The 15,425-nt window shown below is 36.5% G+C and overlaps 2 protein-coding genes across 6 annotated transcripts in view; both read left to right on the forward strand.

Moving 5' to 3' along the window:
- LOC139701043 (glutamate receptor ionotropic, kainate 2-like) overlaps window positions 1-1,397 on the forward strand; it is a 564,255-nt gene extending 562,858 nt beyond the window's left edge. For all 5 annotated transcript variants that reach the window (XM_071599613.1, XM_071599611.1, XM_071599615.1 and 2 more), the window contains one exon: window positions 436-1,397. In XM_071599613.1, the coding sequence (XP_071455714.1) occupies window positions 436-507 (72 nt within the window). In that variant the 3' untranslated portion in view covers window positions 508-1,397. The remainder of the gene's footprint in view (window positions 1-435) is intronic.
- Window positions 1,398-5,436: 4,039 nt separating this feature from the next.
- Window positions 5,437-15,219, forward strand: KLHL18 (Kelch like family member 18). The gene is made up of 10 exons (XM_071599616.1): window positions 5,437-5,707; window positions 5,795-5,925; window positions 6,069-6,209; window positions 6,294-6,492; window positions 8,113-8,273; window positions 8,460-8,596; window positions 10,002-10,224; window positions 10,853-11,255; window positions 13,444-13,613; window positions 13,980-15,219. The coding sequence occupies exons 1-10, from the start codon at window positions 5,600-5,602 to the stop codon at window positions 14,188-14,190; spliced, it is 1,884 nt and encodes a 627-aa protein (XP_071455717.1). The 5' UTR covers window positions 5,437-5,599; the 3' UTR covers window positions 14,191-15,219.
- Window positions 15,220-15,425: the final 206 nt, after the last annotated feature.

Below are 15,425 nucleotides of genomic sequence, written 5' to 3' on the forward strand. Positions count from 1 at the left end.
AATTATTCAGCAAATGAAGTTATTGTGCAGTACTTCTGGATATATCCATACAATTGAAATCCTTCGTTATAGACAAATATTTCCATGACATTTTTTCATAGATATCCTGTTCTTTTGATGACAAAAATTTCATATTCCAAACAGAGAGGAACATTTATTTTCCTCTTTATCTGTATCTCACATTAATTTCATCATGCATTCACACATCCCAATTATTACTGGGTCCTGATTTTCAAGCATGTCTAAACTCAACAAATATTGTATATGTATCTTTTTGCACATTCATTTTCCATTGAATAAAAAGCATCATTGTTTATATAATTGCAGCAACAGTTATGACACAAATAAAGAGATTAAAAATTTTCATGAAATTAAAAAAATTTAATATATACTTCATGATAATTATACACTTGTTAAAATATTTTTGCTTTTCAGAGAAGCAGTCTTGGTCTTCCAGGGGATCTGCTAGCACACAAATCTACCCTGCACAGTGAGTTTGACTCTTAAACTTGTGGATATTCAGTCAATAACACAAAGGAGGAGTGAATGTTGCATCACAGGAACTGGATCTGAGCTGAAGTCGTGACCGTCCATCGACTTCATCACATCGACTTCCAGTGTTGCGTGAAGAAAGTGTTCTCATGATTCAGCGAGAGTTATGAGAGGAAGAATTAGAATGAGTCTACAGCCACATATCTTTGTGGCAGCATTTTCCATCTGAAAAATTTCATATGCATCTATTTCGAAAACATATTGAGGCCAGAAATGTTGTTCCTCCTCTTTAGTTTCACCTTTTTTTATTACCATTGCTCAAAACATTATACCATCAATGACTTCTTTAGATGGTTGCATTGAAAATGACTGAAAAAAAATTTCAGCCAATTGAATGAATGAGTAGAAATGAATGTGATGTTTTAACTTTTCATATGCATTTTGTGCTAACATTACACACAGCCATTCTGAGGGAAAAAACTATGACACAGTGGACATTTTATTCACAATGAACTGCAAGAGAAATGGAATGGGTCTAATGGAGGAATTCAATTTATGAGATCAATGTAGAACATATTCCCAAGTTGAATTAGCACTTCACTAAAACCATTTCAAGTAGTGATAACTGTATAGGTTAGAGACAATCATGTTAGACTAGGGACCCCATCTTAATGACTTACTCTGTCCTTAGTATGGAAGCAGAAAGTTATTTGAACATGTGCTTTCTATTGCTGATTGTTGTAATGCCATGTGTCTGTCAAATCATTCTTGTACATGGTGTTCTTAACTCTAATTGTTATAATGTAAGCAATATGGTGTATCATAATTTTCAAATTATACTCAGATTGTGTACAACTAATTGATTTTCATGAAGCATCAAATGGTGTTTTGATATACAAAATAAAGAGAAATGCAAAACAAAACTTATCATGCATTCATTTCATAATACTTGACATTAAAACTGTCACTTAGTTTTTCAATTTAGTGCAGAATGTTCAAACATAAATGCTGACGTTCATCCTAACAGCAAAATTTTCTTCTAACTTCTTTCAATGTTTGCATCCTTTATTGTGGGTACAAATCACTGAGGTAGTTTTCCAGGGTCATAAGAATGCACAATTCCTTCCACCACATCAAGGTGGTAATCTATGGGGAGAGATCAGGGATTTGATGAGACAATTATTAATCAACCAAGAAAATGTTCTGAAGAGATGGAAATAATGCATTGGAAGAGGTGATTAAATCAGATCAGCAAGTGTAGACAAGAAAAGAGACATTGATATTAGAGAAAAAATTTAATGAGGGCATCTTAACAGATTAACCATATCCTGAACTGAATTTTAATGCATTCAACAGATTTCTCTGTTGTATTAATGAATGTCATGATAAGTTTTAAACATATTTGGAAGATCCATCTGACTGATGCTAATATAAGAACCAGTGATTTTTGCTTTTGGCAACTAGGGATATGCTTTAAGTTAAAAGAAAATATTCTTTTACATTCTGATAATAAACCTTATCCATGTGAATGAGGATGCCAAATTGTAAGGAAAATTTTCATAATTTGGTGTGGAAACTCCATAGTACCAAAGTTAGAGGCACAATTTTGCCAAATTATAAATTAGTGGATCTTAGGTAGCATATACTAAGCTTCATATTTGCTTGACTGTGCTTTACCATGGCAAGGTTGAGAGAACATTCAACCTGCTGACAGCCAGCGCTGGATCCATGGGGGGTCGAGCAGGCCATGTCATACCCCCCCCCCATTCAGTTACATTGAGTGCCATTAAGACTAATTATATTTCCCAAGACTACAGACTCTGACCCATTCATTACCAATTATATTACATGTTGTGTATGAGATACAGTGATAAATATAGGGCCAATCCTGGGAAACCATAACCGGCACAGGGAAAGGAACTGGCCCCGTACCCTGGTGTGTGAATTCCACAGGCCGTCGGGCTCAGTACTGGGTGAACTCTATCATCATCTACCAAACCGACCTTCAGGTCGATTACAGTGTTTATGGTTTTTTTATATATCAACAGGAACCAATGACTTTTAATATTAATTAAGGTGTGGGAAAGAAGGTTGGATGCGCTAGTCTATTCACAGTCAAGGATGACAACTATGCCTTCAAGCTTATCCTTTTATGCAAAACATGAAAGATTTAGATGAAATATTCAGGAACCAGAAAGTGGTGCAATTAAATTGTCTTCCCAACCCACAAGGTTTTTATCTCCACTTCCACACTCCACCAACCTCTGTCTCCCATATTATTTTCAACAGTTGTCATCACCTGCCACACACTCTGCACTTCCCATCCTATCCTGTGTCCCGTTCACAGATCCTCTCTTCTTCACAAATGTAAATTTATATATCCCTCCTGTGAGATTTACATCCCTTCTCAAAAGGTAATCAAATACATACTCTTATATCATTGTGGATTGGGTTTTTCCGGTGGCTAGTGCACCAACCTAATCCCCAGCTTCCCACCCAGAGGGCCTGGGCTCAAATTCTCAAGACAGCAGATCTTTATCAGTGGTATCCCCATATCCACTTGAGGTGCTTTGTAGAGAGCACTTTAAATGAGTAATCCATCCATTTAAACGGGACATTAAGCTGCAGACCCCTTAGTGCCTGTCATTATGAGCACGCTCATAAGGTTTCTTTCCACCATTCTCCTTTCCCATCCATCCCTAATGGCACAAATGACCTCAGCTGTCAGTTGCTTCCCCTAAATTTATTACATTTTCTATAATGCAAACTGACAGTGTAACATTCATACTGAAATAATATTGAGCATAGGGAGTTGGCGTGTACCTCTCATATTGACAAATAATTTCAACGCAATGCTATAAAACTATTATGCAGAGTAGATTATGAAAGTAATGTGCATGATTTTATTTATTTCTCTGGGAATATTGATTTCTCTGGGATTTATTGATCATACTTATATAAATGCTTAAAATTCTTCATAATACCTACTTTCATCCTGCATCAATACACTTGCGGAGACATATCTGCCATGCCTGGAAGTTACCCTGAAACTCCTCAGCGGAAATGTCTCTCAGGAACATTATAACATGCTTTTAGATGCTTTCCACAGTCTCCCAATACATCCTTTCAGCTCACTCTTCAGTTGGGGAAACAAAAAAGTCACATGGAGCCAAGTAAGTACTGTAAGGAGGCTGTGGGACCACTGGGGTGGTGCTCTGAGCCAGGAAGTTGGTAACGATGAAGGACGTTTGGCTGGGGGCACTGTCATGGTAGAGCTTGACTGCTATGCAGACCGTACGTTTTTCCAGATCCTTGGTCATTATCCCCTGCACCGCAAAGTGGCAATGTGTGGGGTGTCAGTAATTTGCAGGATGCTCAATTTATGGTCGGAAGGCGAATCTTTGTGCCCACAATTGTTGTTTTCATCAGTTCCGGCATATGTTGGGCGTCCAGAATGCATTCATTGGAGACCTCCTCCCAGCCCTCCTTGAACGCCTTGAGCCACTTCCTAGAGGGTGACCTTGTGATGCAGTCATCCTTGAAGGCCTCTTGAAGGATCTGGAATGTTTCGGTACCATTCTTCCCACGCTGCACTCAAAACTTGATGGCATATCACTGTTCAGGCAAATGCTCGCATCACCATGTTACAAAGTCAAAAAACACACTTCTCGCAGAGGCACATCTCTCTCCTGCAACTGCTTGGAGCAATGTGGCAACCAACTGTGTCGGACGGGCAGACCCTCCACCACATTTCCCAACCAGTTTTATCGTGCTGCCATGGATAGTAGCATCACAATAAAATCATGATCAATGCTTCCATAAATGATCAATTCTAATTATTGTGTTTTTTCTAATTAATGATGAATCATTTTTTATATTTTTGATTGAACAAACTCTTTTTCCAATGTTTGTTCAGGATGGTATGTAAGAGAATGTTAACTAATGACCTATGCTACACTTCACTCATATTATACACAATTTATTTTATTATTTATTTACCCCACTATGCTTCATTTTTTAGGTATGTTTATTTTGGACTATATTCTGTCAGTAACTTTTTTGTGTCAGCAATTTTTCATTTCAATTATGGGTCCCATTAATACATTATTGGACTTATGTTGGTTCACTATTTATTACTAATAAATGAAATTATTCACCCAAGTACTTCAAAATGTAAGTATATAAAAATAAGTAGTCAGTACAATATTACACTGACTACTTAAGTGAATACAATTCCTTTTTGAACTACCCAGTTAAGTACCTTGTTCGACATTTAATATGGAAGTACAATTTTTGTAAATGAATTAACTATTACTATTAATATTGTGAAATTAAAGGATTTTGATTGGTGATGCATGGCTTTTTGGTAAGTTGTATTGCTGGGCCATCAAAAGCCAAGCTACTGGTATTTAATTAAGTTTGAAATCATGTTCTTTACAAATGTGATAACTGTATGAGTCTTCTTCCATTTATTGTATGCACGACTTGTAAAAATAATGGCCAACAATGCATTGAGCCCAAAGTCAGATAATATAGGACACATTTCCGTATTTTTAAAGATTCTCGGAACTGCAATATACATAAAAAAGATAAAATGTACAGTAAAGTTTTCAAACTATCATTGAATAGGCCAACGTGCGTGCACCGCATCTAATGAGTAAATAACAAGCTATGTACACTATCCAATACAAATCGTAAATGCAATTATTTCATGATACTCATCACTTCAAGGGAGCATGAAGAGAAAACTAGATATTATGCAATATATTGGCCTAGAATACCTACCATAATAGACCCAAATTACTGGTATAGAATATAATATACATACATACTCTTTTTAAATTGAGTGCCATTTCGTATGACGTCAAAAAAGTAAAGGGCCCTCCCACCTCTCCAATACTTGTGAACAACTGACGTAAGATTGCGATGACATTTTCAATCAATTGATGATCGTTTTGGAATTGTTGGAGGGCTTTGAGGAGCCGTCTCCTGTATCTTCTACGCTTAATCGTTACAAGTGTACCTTGAATGTGCATTGGAAATCGAATGGCAGTCGTATGTTGATAACGATTTTTTAAATTTAGCAACTGGTGGTCGTCAGGTCAAAATGGACGGGCCTTCTGTGGTTTTTACACAGACGTCCCATTTTGCTGCTAGTTTTCCCATCATGGAAGAAATTCGGCGACAGGGAAAACTTTGCGATATCACATTGAAGGTACGGATAGTTTACCGTTTAAGTATCATTCCATTTCAATCCTTTGATTGTTAAAGGTGCTATAATATATCGTGTTCACTACGGTAGGTTGGAGATCATTCATTCAGTGCCCATAGAATAGTCCTAGCAGCCGCAGTACCATATTTTCATGCCATGTTTACGCATGATATGGTAGAAAGTCATCAAAAGGACATTACCATGAAAGGAATTGAAGCTGTGTAAGTTAAAAGCTTGTAGTATTCAATGTTTTCATGGAAAAAACATTCATCGGAACTTCTCTAACCTAGGTTGACTTTTATTTTGTGTTTTCATATGTTAATTCGAGAGATAATGTATTTAATACTGTCCAATTTTGTTCCAGTGCTTTGGAAGCGTTAATTAATTTTGTTTATAGTGGTAGAATTTCCATAGATCCCAATAATGTGCAATCTCTTATGGTCGGATCCTCCTTTCTACAGTTAACAGAAGTAAGAGATGCGTGTGCAGACTTCCTTAGCAAACGGTATGTATATTCGTTAAAGATTAATGCTATCATATTAAATAACAGATTGAAAAAGCAGTTTAACTCAAAACCCATGTATTTCAGCTTGCACCCTCAAAATGTGCTGGGTATTAAGTCTTTTGCGGATGCCCTCTTAAGTTTTGGACTGGTGAGAGCTGCAGATGATTTTATTCAAGAGCACTTTTCTGAAGTTGCTAAGGGAGATGAATTTTTATCCCTTGAGCTCAATGCTTTATTAGAACTCATCAAACGAGATGATCTCCGAGTATCATCTGAAGAGCAGGTGATATATCTTCCTGTATTATTACAATATATTAACTGTGAATGCATGTTATTGTAATATTTATGGTAGTATTATTATTTTAAGACAAGTCTTGTTTTTTCATTGTTCAATATTGGCAACTTTGATTATTGATATATGCGCTTCAAATTTTTTTCCATTAATAATTGTTAAATGCATTAGTATGCATTGCAGATGCCAAAAAGCAAATTAATTAAATTGTTTTCTGTAGTACCTGTCATCCTTGGAGATGGTTGTATGGCATTGGGCAGGTTTCATGATGGTCCCCTAAATATATATGTATTATTTTAGAACTTATTTTATTCAATATATCTACTATCTCTGTATTTTACAGCAACATTTTAGTCCATTGTGGTTACCAGATTAGTCCAAAATAGTGTTTCGGCTATAAAATATTTTTTGGCAGTACTACACAGATTGTTCTCTGTAAAAGCATTTCTACACACTGCAAACACTTTAGTATGGACTATCTCCCTTTTCAACTGCTCATATATGTTAGTGCCCTTTTTTGTCATCACAAATGTTTTTTCTCTACCTAACTCTCCCATCAACTGGACATATCCCATTCTATCACTGTCTTCATCTTCTCCCTGCCTCTCAATATCCCCAGCGTCCACTTTGTCTGCTTTCTACGAATTTCCATTTGTGATTTCCTCTCTCTTCTACCATATGTGGCACTGCCATGATCCTCTCTTTAGCCTCTCTTCTTTGCTCTTTCTTAAATCGGCACCTGAGTTGTCTCTAAGTTCTATTTTCCAAAGGCCTAGTTTCTAAACCTTACATTACTGCTACTTCATATAAACTACTTATTACATAATGTAAAATGTCTCATTAATCTTTGATTTTTTTAATTGATGTTACCTGTCAACCATCTGAATAGGAAATAATAGAAAACAAAAATAGATATTCTGCATTCCTACAGTTTAAGAGTAGCATATATTCCATCATGTATGAATCAGATTTTCTTTCATGATTTGTCATACTTGCTCTAAAATTTTATTTTCTGTTTTTTTTTCAACATTGCTAATTAATATAAGTCTGATTATAGTGCTGCATTGATTTTATATCGTGCACATAATTGAGAGATGGATGTCCTTAAATGATAAATTGAACTTTAATTTCACAAGATTATTAAGTTGCCATGCCCAAGATTTAATTGTTATTTTTATTATTGGTATTTTATAAATTTTTGGTGGATGTGGTAGTCAAGGGGTAGAACAATAAACTACTGACCTGGGGGTTTTGATTCCTCGGCACCTCCAGCCAGACTGTGATTTTTTGTTACCAAAAAATCCTGGGAAACCATAGCTGGCACAGGGAAAATAACTGGCCTCTGATGTGTTAATTTTACTCTCCACAAGGCTCATGTGTTGAGTGAACTCTAACATCACCTATCAAACCAACCTTCGGGTTGGTTATCGTTTTTATTCTATCATTTACATTGGGTTTTGAATTAAGTCTTAATATGAAACATTTTCTCTGAAATAACAAATTTTTTACAAGATTAATATGTAATTTAAATAAATTTAAATTCATATAAGGTGCATATCAGCTCTACCCGTAAAATGACCTGTTGATAAGTGTGACACAATTTGTTTTTAGGTTTTTGAAGCTGTAATGAGTTGGGTTCAGAGGGATCCAGAAACCAGAAGTTCTGCTCTCCCTTCTCTCTTAGTCCATGTTCGTCTGCCACTCCTATCTCCCCGCTACTTGGCAGATAATGTGGCAAAGCAAGAGTTAATACATAGGAGTCATGAGTGCCGGTGAGGTGTTCTCTTCTCAAATGCATTATTTGATTAGGGAATTGGAATTAGAAAATTATTTTGGTGTCCAGTACCCTAAAAGTTTTGTTTCTTTCGACTTTCAGGCACTGCATTGAAACTTTTTCTAATATTTTAAAAGGATGTGTTGAAAATTATGTGAATTTAATGATAGCTGTATTTTTTTAGGGATCTGGTTGATGAAGCAAGAGATTACCACTTGATACCTGAGAGGAGATCATTAGTGAATGAAGCTCGCACACTCCCACGCTGTGGGAGTCCTTTTGTTGACCACATATTTGCTGTTGGAGGCCTTACCAAATCTGGTATAACAATTGTTTTAAAATTGAATATTTTCTTGTAGTCAGTCAACATCCCATTCTTGTGAAATCAAACCCATAAATATTTCAACAATAACAACTGTGTTGAATAACTATTATGTGGTCATTTTCAAATCTAGCTGATATAATCATTTCACTGCCTACTTTTGTGGCAGAGCTTTTGAAGCAAATATACGTGTATATTTTGACCAATAGTGGCAATAATGGATAGCCTCTCGTTCAACCCTTCTGATCACTGCCCATCCCAATTCTCTTTCTGCTACCCTTTTACTTGTGCCACTGCATTTTCAAATACAAGTTTCAAATCAGTCTCTCATCCCACCATTATGCTTAAATATACTTCAATTATAAATATATTAAATGCAATGTTTAAATTATTATATTAAATAAAGTTAAATTGTCAACCCCATCCCTTCTACTTGGATGAGCACCTTCTCAAATTCCATGATGCACAAAATGACATTGATTATATTATTATGATTTTATTTTATATATTATGATTATGACTATTATTTGTTCTTTTCTGGTAATGATCACTGCCTTTGCATCAGACATTCCTTTCTCCTTTAAAATTGCAACTGATCTTCACCTTGGTAGTAGGTTGTACTATCACGTAACCATCTATTGAGGAATCTTAGAACTACCATCACTTCATGTGAAGTTAGGCTTATCCTCCCCACGTACTGTTGCTGTACTCATCTTTGAGATCAGAATCAAAGTTAGCCTCAGGATATCCTCCAGCCATGTTCTTTCCTCATGAATACTACAAAGAATCCTTTTGTTTTATTTTCCCCTGAATTCTTAGTAATAATGAGGCAATATTATTTGTACTTACTACCATATGCGGCTTCATTTCCCATAGTAATTAAATATTAACCTACTTGAAACTATTACTAGATATTTTGAGAGAATGTAACTGATTCCAAATGTTGATTAATCCATCCAAAACCTGCCTTAAATGGTATAATGCCATTAATGATAATAAACCATAATATCCTTTTCCCAGCCCAAGCCTAATTTCTTTTTTTTTTCAGTACCTTTCTTCCACCTCTGATTTTAAACCAGGGTATTCATAAATGGTCAAGCCCTGAATGGAAGAAAATCTCTAGGCAGGAATCGAATATGCAACATCAAGGTTAAATAGAGGGCCAGTGACGATAGCAAATTTTATGAATTTATTCTAGTAAAGCTTTTCTACAGTCACATAAGCAAAGCTGGTTTCCTATCTCTTTTGCTTTACAGCCATTTTGTGATTCTCAGAGAATCATGAGTAAATGTTATTCATGCCAAATACCTCCTATACTCTTCCACTTGTAAATATTGATATAATGTATCATTTTTTATCCATCATATTTTATGCTAATATTCTTCTATTTGGTCACTTTTGTAGGTGATTCACTGAGTACGGTTGAATCTTATGATCCAACTCTGGGCCGCTGGTCAATGAGTGTTGCCATGAGAATGCTTAGGAGTAGAGTAGGTGTTGGGGTCATGCGTGGTCAGCTGTATGCCTTTGGGGGATACAATGGATCTGTGAGGCTGTCTACAGTGGAGGCCTTTAATCCTATTGAGGCTAGATGGAAACGAGTTCCTCCAATGCACTGCAAACGAAGGTTAATAGTTGAACTGTGAATTGATATGAATTTCATACCCTAACTTTGTCTTTTATTGTTCAGTATGCAGTACTAACAAAAAATATTTCATCACCACTCTTTGGAATTCACTGCAAGGGACTCTTAGGAAGACACAATAACCTCATCACTTGGTCATGTGGAACTTATTTTGTGTAGTTACTCCTAGTAACTCTTAAACAAGCATGTCAACCACAGCCAAGTTGCGATTAGATTATCCCCTGTAATTGTATCCCATACATGTATGATTATAAGAAATAATCATTTCAAGTGTTTATACTGTCATGAAATTGTGGAAAAATTGTTGATCAACTCAAGTTTAAAAATTTGTTTTAAAATGTACTTGTTTAGTTTGATAAATTATTGTGCATTAATATTTAAATTTGCCAAAAGATGCTGCAGTTACATAATTGCGTAGATCAAAATATTTGCTTACACCATGTAGTATATGACTTTGTATCATATTCAGCCTGCAAATTATCAGTTTTCTCACTCGAATAACCAATTAATAGCACTGAAATATCATGATTATGATTCATGTGTGTTGAAGTTTATAAAAAAATGAGAACATTAAAAAAAATCCCTACTTGATAGTTCCCCATTCTTCCAGTGCCGTGGGTGCAGCCTCATTGGATGACAGGCTGTATGTGTGTGGAGGATATGATGGCATTGCTTCTCTGAACAGCGTTGAGTGCTACAGGCTAGAGGATGTGGAGGAGGGTGTGAGGAGGCCTGTGGAAAACTGCCCAGCGACCACTCGGGTTGGCAACGTGAGGGAGGTTATCAGCGTGAACAGGCGTGGGTGGAGGCGGCGGGAAGGAGAGGGAGATGAACTGGTGCACTTCTGGCAAGCAGACGACGGTGGCTGGGAGGAGGATGAGGGTGACGAGGAGGATGGCAAGTGGGAAGCGGTGGCATTGATGAGCAAGCATCGCAGTGCTGGGGGTGTGGTTGCATTCCAAGGTCATATATATGCACTCGGGGGCCATGATGGATTAACCATCTTTGACTCGGTAAGGAAAATGAACCCAGAAGGTAATTACAGTGTCAGGGATGATTTTAATACATCTAGTAGTAGTAGTATTTAGAGGAGGTGATCGACAGCTAAGGTCATTTGCACCATTAGGGATGGACAGTAAAGGATGAAGGGCGGAGAGAAACCCGGCATACTCTTAACAAAAGGTGCCTAGGGGTCTGCAGGTTAATGTCCCATCTGACGGATGGCATACTCACTCAAAGTGCCCTCCTCAAAGCACCTCAAGTAGGGATTTAGATACCACTGAAAAATATTCGACGCTGGGATTTGAACCCAGGCCCTCTGGGTGAGAAGCCAGTGCTACAGCCATCTTGATCCCCTTTAATTCATCTAACTGATGGCTAGAGATGCAAGTAGAAATGACAAGTGTAAATACAACTGACCCTATTAACACTGAGAGAAACATTTATTCAGAGCTTTTTTCTTTCTCCCTTAAATAATCTTTGTGAGCAGTACTTGACAGTTTTTTTGTTAAAGTTTTGTGGAAAAGATAAGTCAGTTGAACATGGTTGATCAAGAGTGGTTCAGAGATTGACATATTTATGTAAAAATTACTCATACCCTCATTGTTGGAATGAAATTGGCTCAATAATGTTATTTTGACATTATGTATAGGGAGTGGTCAAGTGATGATGGGCCAAGCTACTTTCAAGTAAGTTTGAGCTGTTGAAGGTACACATCAATTTTGGTCATTTTTTTCCCTTTCCCTCGGTCTCTTTGTTCATTTTTCTCTTCGAGAGGTATCTGGACTGCCAAGCACTCCTGGTCCTTAGACTAAACAGCCACAAATATGAGTAGCTCATGAAATACATTGCACTCATCTGCTCAGTTAAATGCTCAATGGCTTGCTTGTCAATGATTCAGCCAGTGCATAATGCTATCCAATGTACACATTTGGCTTTTGCTTTGGGATGGTGATTACAATTCATTGACTTTAGAAACTGCTGGAATACAAATGTCAATCCTGCTAGCAGAAGTGAGAATACAAGAAATGATAATAATTGCTTATTTAATACAGTAACATTCTTATCATACTTTGTCCGGTATAGTTGAAATCTCCTTGTGAATTCCTTTTGCACTTCATAAAAGGATATATTTAAGATTACATCCTTAAAGCCAGTAGGAAAAAGGTTGCAGCTCCCTAATTCACTCATTTGACAGGGTTTGGAAGTGTATGAACGGGACAAGAATGCTACCTAGTTACATTGTTCACATTTTGGCACAGTCATCTGTAGTGTATTTTGCATCATGACATGACATGTGTGCGAGTCAATATCACATGAAATCATCACTGCAAATTCATTGCCGGCATTTGAGTGACATTTCCTTCAGAGGATACGTTACCAACATCTCTGTAGTTAGCATTATATAATCAATTTAGGAAGAGCTGAGTGTATTTTGGTTAACAGGTTTTGTAATCCTTTCTTCCTCTACAAACATTTGTAAGTCTTTATGACACCTTGATGAAGGGGTTGACATATTTCAGTAGTTTTAGTGGCAAAAAATTACTTTGTCAAGTGCCTTGGAAGTAACCTTACGTAATATCTTAAGATTGAAAGGAGAAGGGGATCGAGATGGTGCGGGGGCTAACGTACTGGCTTCCCACCCTGAGGGCGCGGGTTCAAATCCCGGCGGTGTTGAATATTTTTCAGAGGTATCTCGATCCCTACTTGAGGTGCTTTGTGGAGGGCACTTTGAGTGAGTACGCCGTCCGTCGGATGGGACGTTAAGCCGCGGACCCCTTGGCGCCTTTCGTAAAGAGTAGGCTAATGCCGACGCCGGGTTTCTCTCCACCCTTCATCCTTTCCTGTCCTTCCCCTATGGCGCAAATGACCTTAGCTGTCGGTCGCCTCCCCTCAAAACTACTACTACTACTACTTGAAAGGAGAAAAGCTTTCAACTTTTTGCTCTGGTTTTTCTATCATATTGCACTCAGGTAAACGTCAAGATAAAGAAAGTGACCATGAGATGAGGTGATATTTCAATATTGTGAGTTCCATGGTTGAAAATAGATCCTTTATGATTAAGGTCATTTGCAATACCCTCCTGCTCCTTTACTTCGAAGGAAGGCATGATCAAAAGCAATGCAATTGTTGCTATATAGCAGTGTAAAGAAACTGAGTTTTGCTGAATTTCATTTTGGCTTGGAATACTCTTTGTTTCAGGTGGAGAGATACGATCCATTGCGAGGCCAGTGGAAATCAGTGGCCCCAATGTCAACCCGGAGATGTCGATTGGGTGCTGCAGCTCTCAACGGTAGAGTTTATGCTTGTGGAGGTTATGGTGGATCAACTTTCCTGTCGTCTGTTGAAGCTTATGATCCACGTTCAGACAGGTGAGTCCCCTCTTCAGGAGTCAAATTTGTTCATTGTTATCACATTTTTCTTTGACAGATTTTGTAGTTTATTAAAGCAAAATCAGATAACATAAGTGAGATAAAAGAATTAAAAAAATAAAAGAATTAAATGTACTGTAACAACATTATATTAATGCTAGAAAAGTTTGAATTGCATTTTTTTTTTAATTTCCCACCTATCTGTGATTGATAAATTTCAAATATTAGACCTGAATGAGGACCTCTTGTATGTTTAACATACAAGAATTGACATACTACTACACTCAACGGATCCAGAAGCAAACTTTTCAACATGTTGTTACTCTTGGATTTTTTAACTAATGAAGTTACCTTTTATTGTTCAAGGTGGAGCTTGGTGAAGCCGATGAACGTCACACGCTCCCGTGTTGCTCTAGTGTCTGGTGGGGGCTTCTTATGGGCAGTTGGTGGTTATGATGGGGCAGCAAATCTCTCAACAATGGAAACCTATGACCCACGTGCAAATGAATGGACATTTGCCGCTTCAATGTGTGCGCATGAGGGTGGCGTTGGTGTTGGCATTCTTCCAATGACCTAAAAAGGTTTTTCTAAATGAATTCTGTAATTCTTTTAAAATGCAGAAGAAGCTCGTTTTTGCTAATTCAAGTGAGTCAAAGGTATTGGCCAATCAGAGTAAATTTTTGCAAACATATGTAATGGTTTTTAAATGTTTGCAAAGAAATATTTTTTTTTTACTGGTTAATGTCTGTGGAGATTTCAGCCATTTATCATCGCACTCAATATTAGTCTTGTGTCGTGACATGATGTAGACTGTCAGTGCAGCATAAAAAATGAATTAATTCCACATTGGAAGAGGAATTTATTCACTCTGAACCACGATTTAATTATATTTACAATTTGAAGGAAGAATTTGAAATACTTGATGAATAGCCCTCTAAGCATTTTAGGTATGTACATATGTACAATTTTGATTACTTGACCATTGCTTTGTGAAGAAGAATTAATTCCATGGACATCAATATTGTGAGAACGAGTTTTGACTGTAAATTCTCATTGCTGCTAAAAACTGTCAATTATTCATAAAAGGAGCTCAAAAGACAGGACTTTTCTTTTTAGTGAAGAATTACTCAGTATTCCTTGCATTAACTATCCAAGTGTTTATGTCTTTGAAGTAGGAAAGGATCTTCAGTTTATTTATCACTTGTCATTTGTGTTTATTTTTAATCAAACAAAACATTCTGTCCTGAGTTGAACAACTTTATGGCTACCACACCATATTTAACAATTTTTCAAAAAAATCATGGCATAGATAAATGAATGGTGTCATGTTTTGTATTGATCATTGAAACATGATGTGTTTCCTAAACTTGCATAATGCACACAGCTGTCAAAAAGCAACCTGTTGTAATTGTATGGGGCAAGAACTCCATCAAATACCACAGAAAAACTACTAATAAAATAACTACAAAACCTATGCACCGAGATGACTCGAATAAAGATTTGATTGATACTCAAACCCAAGTCCTTTGTTTCGTCAAATCTCAAATATCTAAACCCAAATCATTTTTTCTTTAAAATTTTGAACCCAATTCAAATTTAATAAATTGAATTTTTAAGTTCATTTTAAAATTATTTTTATTTTTTCTAATATTTTGACTCTATTTTCTTCCAATCCATATTTATGTTTTAAATAATTAAAAACTATAATTGTTAGTAAATTTCATTTTGAAGTTGCAATATAATTAATGTTTTAATACATAAGACTGTTATCCACTCATTTTTACTATATTCTCACTTGGTTATTCACGAATG

The sequence above is a fragment of the Hetaerina americana genome, unplaced genomic scaffold (genome assembly GCF_022747635.1).
Source record: "Hetaerina americana unplaced genomic scaffold, ioHetAmer1.1.p SCAF_11, whole genome shotgun sequence".
NCBI classification, from domain to species: domain Eukaryota; kingdom Metazoa; phylum Arthropoda; class Insecta; order Odonata; family Calopterygidae; genus Hetaerina; species Hetaerina americana.